Source organism: Leptonotus elevatus, chromosome 13, assembly GCF_054856555.1.
Source record: "Leptonotus elevatus isolate MCC_2025b chromosome 13, RoL_Lele_1.0, whole genome shotgun sequence".
In the NCBI taxonomy this organism is placed as follows: domain Eukaryota; kingdom Metazoa; phylum Chordata; class Actinopteri; order Syngnathiformes; family Syngnathidae; genus Leptonotus; species Leptonotus elevatus.
The window spans coordinates 14,881,264-14,890,785 of record NC_141251.1 but is presented as its reverse complement, the minus strand read 5'-3'; the positions used below and the strand labels follow the sequence as shown (position 1 = coordinate 14,890,785).

At 38.9% G+C, this 9,522-nt stretch overlaps 1 protein-coding gene across 1 annotated transcript in view; it reads left to right on the top strand.

Moving 5' to 3' along the window:
• Positions 1-1,093: 1,093 nt before the first annotated feature.
• The window catches only part of itga9 (integrin, alpha 9), a 47,451-nt gene continuing 39,022 nt past the window's right edge, over positions 1,094-9,522 (top strand). The window contains exons 1-5 of the mRNA XM_086092839.1: positions 1,094-1,537; positions 1,762-1,889; positions 3,657-3,763; positions 5,862-5,985; positions 7,232-7,299. Of these exons, the coding sequence (XP_085948965.1) occupies positions 1,362-1,537; positions 1,762-1,889; positions 3,657-3,763; positions 5,862-5,985; positions 7,232-7,299 (603 nt within the window). The 5' untranslated portion in view covers positions 1,094-1,361. The remainder of the gene's footprint in view (positions 1,538-1,761; positions 1,890-3,656; positions 3,764-5,861; positions 5,986-7,231; positions 7,300-9,522) is intronic.

Below are 9,522 nucleotides of genomic sequence, written 5' to 3'. Positions count from 1 at the left end.
TTTTTGAAGCTCAAGTTTGTTGTCATTGAGAGAATATGGCGCTGGTTCTCAGCTGCCTTCAATATAGGCACTCACAGCGGGGAGCAAATTTACAGCAGGATATAAATAAACCCATAAAGCCTTTATAGCAAGTATGCACTGAAAAGAATTAGACCCCAAACACCTGTATATTATTCATGCTTCATTTCACTTGGTGGAAGAGAAATGCATGTTTTCCAATGTTTTTTTGAACATGTACTATACAGTATATAGTTCAGAATGTTACAGTATAATTGTGCCTTAATATGTAAAAGCAAACGAAATGTACCGGTATTAAGTGTTTTCTCTTGCATTTTGTAGATATTCAACGATTTTAGTGCCAAAAGTTTTAATACAGTATTTCTCTGTTGTAGTGTCAGTAATGGTCTGTTACAACATGTAATACTTTTATATAGGCTCCTATTCTTTAAGCCAACCGGCCCATCTACTCATTGGTAAAATCAATCGTTATACAACATACATATAATCAGTTTATAAATTGTTTTGAGAAGAGAACTTTTTTATTTAGTGTTGCACTTTTTTTTTTGTTCAATATGTTGCACACGCGTGTAAAGGAGTGTGTAGTGTAGTCATCAGTTATTGTGGGTGTTTGCATTTTACAGCTTGGTAGTGGAAGCTGTTTTTGAGCCTCGTCGTCACAGTTTTAGACTTGAGTATTCTGTGGCCTTTTTAATTCTGTATTGTGAAATATCTCTCTCATCCATAGATCCTCGCCTAATTTTAGTTTGTAATTAGTGAGTTTACATCATTTATGGGGGGCGTGCACGCACAGTCAATGTATAACCATTAGAGGGCGGCACAGCGCCCTCAACGCAGTACCAAAGAAATGCAATCTCCAGAAATGCGACCTTCAAAGCTCGCGTGTGGAAACTAAATGTGATGGTACACGTTCCTTGTTTTGTCCTTTCAAAGTAAAACTGACCACGACAAGCTACCGTCGTCAATTTCATCAAACACTTGTGCTTTTACTTTCTTAAAAATGTGTGTGACTTCCTGTCTCGCCTCTGCTACTTCACGTGAGTTTGATGTTAGATGACCGCGTTTATCTGCGCGACAGGCTGCCAGAGTGCAGCAACTTTATCAGATGGACTCAGAATGGAGAGAAGCTGACGCACCGTTATTCCGTGGACCGTTAACTCTCCTCCGAGAAGCTTTTCCTCATGCCATTACAGCCAACGTGCTACGATAGAGCGGGAAAAGCGCTCCACCTTGTTTTGGGAACTTTTTGACTCGCGTACAACCGAAATATCCTTATTGGGTTGTTGTTTTTTTTACTCCATTTGGACACATACTGCGTAATTACGCACGATACGCAAAAAGGAATGGCTCCTCGTCGAAGACAAAAAACGGGAGTACAAACAATTTTTCATGTATGCCTCTCTATTTCTGTGGTTTTCTCATACAATATAGACTTGGAACATCCATTGGTGTTCCGTGGACCTAATTCTAGTTTTTTTGGCTACTCTGTGCTGGAGCATTATCATGACAACACACGCTGGTGAGTCTCATTTGTTGTCAATGCTGCTGTTTTACCTTCAGGTGAACGTAAGAAGAAGAAAAAAGTCACAGCTGCAGCTGTGTTTCTGAGCTATAACAAAATGTTAAACTAAAGACGCTTGAGGGATGCTCATTGATACAAACTTTTCATGCATGCATTTAAATGGCTGTGTAATTACCATTCCTCATCCCCCCCCCCCCCCCCCCCCCTCTTGGTGTGTTCAGGGTCATAGTAGGGGCTCCCAGGGCCAACTCTACCTACAGTAGTTCTGTGCACGCTCCTGGTGCTGTGTTCAAGTGCAGAGTCCACAGCAACCCGGAGCGCCGCTGCACGGAGATGGACTTGGGAAGAGGTCAGTTAAGCTTGCAGCATCCACACCACAGCCATGTGTTAAGTTGGGACAACATGCACCCACACAAGAAAACCATCATCCTTCTCACCTTCCAAAATCTACATAAACTCCCCCAAACATCTGCTTTGTTTTATCATAATAATACAGCCCTTTACTAGTCTTTTCTTTTCAGTACATAACCAGTGATATTCACACGGGACTGTGTGGAGGTTTTCTCACTACTTGCCTGGATAAATATGATTTATTCCCTGGCTAATATTTCCTGTGCGTACGAGCCAAAAAAGCTGAGCTTCCACCACCCACCGTCTGCCCTCATTTTTTGTTCTTGTGGAGAACACCGGGGTGCAAGAACGACTTTGATGTAATCAGTGTGTCACCAAAAACACATGCTGACTTACGGGAAGTATCATCTTGATCATTTCTGACATTAAAGTGTCGAAACGTGACTAATCCTAGCATTATTTTGAAGAAATTTTGATGTACTTTATTTACGGGAAAACAAGCAGAACACTGCAACACCATTTTGAAGGCATTTTATCCATCGGAAATCGAAGTAAGCCACTGTACAATAACACTAAACTAAAAATACTCACCCTTAAAGATGCCTGAGAGACATAGAGAGAGAGAAAAAAAGAATAATTTGTGTCCAAGCTAATCTGGTCATGTGGTCATTAGCTTAACATTATGCTTATCTTCATGCTATTTACTAGGGGTGGGAATCTTTGAATGTCTCATGATTCTATTCCGATTTTTGGGTCTGCGATTCGATTCAGAATCGATTTTCGATTAGGAACGATTTTTGATTCAAAATGATTTGATTGCCAATGATTTTTGCTTCAATCTATAGATGTGCAAGGAATTGTAATGATCTACTCCAGTCTGACTCGCTAATGCTAATTAGCGCGCTACTCGCAGCACTTTTATCACTCAAAAGAACGGCTACACACTGACAAACTTTTATTGGAATAACTTGATCGTGACTTTTTCATTCTACTCTCTAATGTGGCTACAACTTAACAGTGTATTAGTCCGCGTGGAACCACACTGCCCCTCAGTGGCCAAACCGGGGACAACATGAACAGTGCGCCAAATTAAGGCGCACACACAGACAAAGGCAAGACAGTATAAAATAATTTAAATAAAATCGATTTTGGGACATTTAAAATTGATTCTGAATTGTATTAAATGAGAATCGCGATTCTTATGAGAATAGATTTTTGGGGCACACCCCTACTATTTACCGTTGCACCTGTTTGGTAAAAATTAGTTTGTGGATGAAATGTACCGTATATTTGGTTAATTGTATTGCTCATTTTCTGCTGCGCAGACACTCATTTGTTATCATAAGTTTCATTTCATTCAATGGTAGCCTTCCATAGGACAAAAAGCCAAAGGAAAAGCCAAACACGCTTTCGGAGATGCTTTTGAAAATGTGTTGACATCTAGAGTGATGTTAGACACGATGATGATTTGAAGTTTCAACCCCTACTTTCTTATGATTTTTGAAGCCTATTTGTCTTGAAATTGTGCCACTTGAAGAGATACTAATATTGTAGACATTATCTCTTGGCTTGCAGCTGTGCAGCTACCAAGCGACTACATTTAAACAAACAACTTCCCGGATTTTTAAGCGCCAGGATATTGTTTGCCAAGCTGACAGGACGAGACCCAAAATTATGACAATAGCGGACACGTTTTTTTTTTCTCTACAAGGCATCCTTTGTCCTGATGTTGTGACGTCTGCAAACTGCTCTCATTGTCCACCAGGAAACAAGCCGCGAGAGTCGTGTGGGAAGACGTGCCAAGGGGACAGAGACGACGAGTGGATGGGAGTGAGCCTGGCGCGTCAGAACAGAGCCGACGGCAGAGTTCTGGTGAGTTGATGAATGAGAACTGATTAGTACAGCAACATCATTGTTTAAAAAAAAAAAAGTTTGACATCACTTCTTGGTATTTTCTCTCATTAAGACAACAGTTGCTTTCTTCAAGTTGCTTTTTACATGCCTGAGGCGGTTTTAGTGCAAATCAATTATAATGGACTGCCCCCTATATGTCAAAATTTGAACTAACCTTCAATTTGTGCTAGTAGTCATCTGAAAGATGTGCCTTTTTTTCTATTCATTTCTGCACCTAACCTAAAAATGACAAATGGAGTTAGCCCGCTCTCGTTCTCAGTGGCTCATATATGGTTGCTTGCCTTGACAAAGCTTAAAAATCCTTCTCAGCTTGCATGAATAAAAGGGAATGAGGGGAGAAGCCTGTGACCACTCCCTCACCGACACACTGGATCCACTAACCTGTGCTGGTCTGCGAAATTACCAACACATGGTCTAACATGCCTCTGCGCAGATATGCCATGTGCTGGGCAGGTGGCACTCACAAAAATAGAGCCCAAAGTGAGATTTTACCATTCAAATTAGAGAAGTAAGAACAGTGAAAGGAAAATTGACAATTAATTTATCGATAAGTTTGATGAAAGATTAGTTGTCGATTAACCTCCAGTTCACATTATAGGTAAGCAGCTTTGTGTAGGCTTCAACCCCTAATTAACCTCGAACCCCCCTCATAATGGGCGGCAAGGGAGCTGTCAGTTAGTCAAGCCGAATAAAGTGAAAGCGAGTTTAAAAATTATTGCGAGTCACTCAGATTTACTGTAAATACTCATTGGCTCAAAAACCCTTCCTCCTGACTTCCTCCTCAGGGAGGAAAAATTACAGGAATCTTTCTCTCTTGGAGGATTTCCGGGTCCTTCTTGGGACTGTTTAACCGGTATGAATATGTTTTCTACACTCCGGCGGAATCTATTGGCATGATTTTGCATACTCTTGACTCCATTGTGAGGAATGCTAGTGAGAAGTTACGCAACCTTTGGCTGCAACATGTTGCGGCTGTCTCCATAGGTGTATGATAAAAGAAAGGTGCTGACTTTTCATAGCCCACGTGTTGCTTAACTGCTCTAAATCCCTTTTTAACATTTTTTCGTTCTCGTCATTTGAATGAGCTCATGTTACAACACATCAGGGGGGAACCGGCTGCATGGCAGATGTTTCTTCCGAGACACTCACTCGACAAGAACATGACAGTAAACTTTGGCGTCATTTGCAATGTCTTCTTTTAGGTCACTCTATTGCCACTTAGGTTTTTGATGTTATAAAAACAAATCGCTGGACTATATTAACTCATTCACTGCCATTGACGGCTATTGACGTCAAAAATTCATTTAAACTATTTCTATTAGTTTAACTTTTTTTTCCACTTTTGTTAACAAGAGTATGAAAACCTAGAAAAAAAAATATTATACATTTAGAACAGATATAAAATTTGTGATTAATCGTGGGAAGTCATGCGAACGAAAATTTTTAATCACCTGACGCCCCTAATTTTTAATAATCTTTTCTTCTTCTTCTTTAAAAAAAAAAAAAAAAGAAGAAAAAGTAGTTTTTTTTCATTTTTAATAATCTTAATCTTTTAAAAATTGGGGGCGTCAGGCGATTACATTTTTTAATCATAATTAATCGCATGATTTCACTAGTTAACCCATAATTAATCACACATTTTTTATCAGTTCTAAATGTACAATAAAAAAAAGTATAGGTTTTCATACTCTTGTTAACAAAAATGGGAAAAATGGTAAACTAATAGAAATAATTCAAATGAATTTTTGACGTCTATAGCCGTCAATGGCAGTGAATGAGTTATCGAGTCGGTGTACCATACAAATGATTTTAATGTTATTTTAAGGTCAAATTAGTGTTGCTTCAGGCTTTTTGTATACAATTCCTCCACACTGCATGTCATAAAAGCTGCGTTGAGTTGTGCACCCTGCTGCGTGGAACTGCCGCCTCCATTGAAAAAAGGTTCCACATCCTTTGAGACGCATTGACTCCAGCCCGGCGCCTTGAACAAATACAGTGCAGTCCAGGTCAGTCTGCTTTCTCTACACAGATTAAAAGTCGTATTTTATTCCTGCAGGCCTGTGCCCACCGCTGGAAAAACGTTTACTACGACTCAGAGCACATCCTCCCGCATGGGTACTGCTCCATCATCCCCTCGAATCTCCAGGGCAGGACGCAGCCCCTCATCCCGTGTTATGAAGGTACAGTCATTTTAGATTTCTTTTGCAACAATTCTCCCCAAGTCAAAACGTTGCCATGATAGCGTTATTTGAACATTTTCTTTACAATAATATCTTCTGGTGTAAACACAGTATTCTGATCAATTTTGTGTTATCCACCCATTATTACCCATTTTAGGGGCCGGCCATTTTGCCACTTACTAGTGTCGACATTGATATACTAGTATTGAGGCTATTTAACAACTTAAAGTAAAACCACTCATCAATTGAATACACCTGAGTGACACTTACGAGAGGAAACAGGAAGTTGTCACCTCATTACTGGAATTAGCATGCTTTTGGCTACATGCTAGTTCCACATTAGCGTCACCTTGGTGAAATGGATTGCAATATGTATGTACATAATTGATGTGTAACTAATTTGTATGCGCAGCTATAAGTTGCATGGAAAGTTCTATGGTTACCGTTACATTTTGGTATCGTTCAACTTTGCTCACATGATGATGATGTTTCCAGAAACTTTGGGTTGAACTCCAAATTGTACCACTTCTGGATTCAGTTGCCTGTTATGTACTAATGATAATAATAATAGCACTAATTTATTTCGATTATTATGTAATTTATGTAATGCCTGAATAAGAACCAAAGGGCATTTTTATTTTTATTTTTTTTAAACCCCTTGTTTACTGCTTGTGAGCGTGCACTTTCATTTTAGTCACGTGAGCCGTCACAGAGCCGCACATCTGCTTTTGAGCTTCTGAAAACAGGTAGCGTGAAGTTTGATCTCCCCTCCGCAAGTCCAACAAAAGTACACTTACAAAGTTGAAAGTATGTGTCGGTTTGGTCAGTCCTTGAAGGAGATTTGAAAAAAAATAGAAAAAAAAAGGCATTCACCGGGTCTCTCTTCCGTCTATAGCTTCCAATCTGCAGCGGCGGACTTGCGATTTGTGTTGTATTCAACTTACTGTGCATTTTACGCTGATCCAAGTTGAGCTTTTTTTTGTAACCTGAGAGCGTCCCCCTCAAAGTGAGTGGTCTCCTTGGATGTTTTGCACGGCTCCTTTTCTGCCTACGCTCTGCTCCCCCAGATTCCTTTTGGATGTGACCAGCTCTTTGACTAGCTCCATATGGAATGCCGGGAGAAAAAGAGAGAGAGAGAGAGAGAGAGAGAGAGAGAGAGAGAGAGAGAGAGAGAGAGAGAGAACTCCAGTAAATGTTGGATCAAGCACACAGTGAAATAATTTGTGGTTTGTTTTTTTGTGTTCAGATTATAAGCAGAAGTATGGGGAAGAGCACGGCTCCTGCCAAGCTGGGATAGCGGGAGTTTTTAGAGAGGTCAGTAACAGTGCTTGTTCATCAACTTAATCTCCTTAACACATCCAGTGGACAAATGATGTGTATTTAATGTTTTCATGGTGTGTACTTAATATGACTCCTTACCTTATTGCTCTCCTATAAGCATTTCATTTTGAACTTTGCAACCGTCTATTTTTACTCCTTGACTCTGTGGGATCATGAGAATATTTTTCTTTGTCTGTCGTCAACGTCTTTTAAGACGTGAAATGATGTGGAAAATCAAACATGTAAGATAGTAAGGCATGAATGTTGCCTAATAACGGCAAGCTTGTGTTTCCTTTGGCTGCATTGGCCTCTCGTCACCTCTGGGGTCCTTCCCCGAGATAAAACGATTAAGAAAACACACGTTTCCATTTTCTGAATACAGCGAGGATGCACTACTGACCGATGACATCATCCGGTGTCGCACAATAGCTTTTTGTATTGCACTCCTTCCTTATTTAAGCAGCCTGACTGAAGCCCAAGTGAGCAAAACAGTTGTGAAAAGAAGTGTATATATAAGGCATACATGAAAATGTGGCCCAAAAATTTGGATTTCTATACTTTTTACTTTTTTTTAGAACTTTAATTCTTTCCTAGTGTCTCAAATTGCAGTCAAAATCAATTGAGGCAGAGGTGGTCACAGACATGAAATGAATGAATATGAAATTAATTTTACTTCCATTGAGAATTAAATGTGATGTTTGAAGCAAACTTATTTACTATGCATACTTTTTACTGATTGAAGATGCTTTACTGTGTCACTTAAAAAATCTTAATGGTCATACAAGTTAAACATTAATATTAAAACTGCGCTTTACACGATCAGGATTTTTCAGATGATCAGCGATCAACAAGTTTGAAAAAAACGATAATCGATCAGAAGATGAAGGAATATAGCTTACTCTACAGTCGGCCGCCGACATTTGCAGTGGATAGGGACTGGTTATTACCCAGTAATAGCCAAAATACATGTTTAATTGGTGCCAATTGTAATGCATGGAATAAAAAATAAAAAGTAAAACTCCAATAAACACTGAGAAACTTTAAATATAATATCGACACCTTCTTTAAATAATCGCCTATGTCATTTTTTTCAGATTTTTCAGGAAACAAAAAATGTAACCATTTGCATCATGACAAGATGATTTAGGCAAAACTAATCATTTTGGGGAAAAAATATGACTTAGGCAATTATTTTTAGAGGGTGACAATATGTAATGTCTCATTTCATGGAGCCGATCACCGATTTTGCATTTTTAAAACCCGTGGGCAGTATTTTATTTTGAAATGGCTTGGTCAGAACCATCAAAAGGCCCAAAACGGGTCACAATACCACCTAGGGTTTTAAGGGTAAAAAGAAGTTAACAATGGCATAATGAAAACAACCATAAAACACTCTGCTACAACATTTATAATTAACTAAGCATTTTTCCGACTACAACTGACCGGGTCCAACAATAAATTTGGGAATGGCTGTTTCAGTTCCATAGAAGACAATACAGATTAATTTGCATATATGCAGTATATAGGTCAAACCTTTTACTGAATAATATTTCACAGATGCAATATGAATAGAATTATCCCGAAAAGCAACATTGTTAATTTGGCCTTTTCCCGCAAATTCATATGAAAAATTTGTTTTTCAATTAGAAATTGGAAAGCAGAAAAAACTGCCTATGGAAAGTTGCTTGAACATGTTTTCCATATTCCTGATATCCATCTTAAGGTATACACTCGTTGTCCTCATTAGTAAGACGATTCAGCGCATTAGTAGAACTGTGTCGTACGAATAAAGTTGTTTTTGAATATATATATTTTTTGCCCCTACTGTGTGTCAATACTGCACACAAGTAGCACAACTTTGACATACTAGTAGGGCAACTCCATGTTACTAGTGAGGCAAAGCTAAGTGTGGGTATTTTGGTGCTAATAGTAGGTTCTGGGACGCTACTAGTGCATGACACATGACTACTAGGTGGACCTAGTGCAGCATAGTAGTTGACCAATAAGGTTTAATTGTATATTAGTAAGCCAAAAGTAGCTCTAGTAATGAAATAATCTGCCCTACTCATTCTACTAGTGTGTTGAAGACCATACTAGTACATACTGTCAAAAGTTTTAGCCATGACTGTACAATTTGGGTTTTTATTTCATATGAGACTGGAGAGTGTGGTTTTAAATGAGAAAAGTGAAATCATCATCAAACGCTTATATCGACAA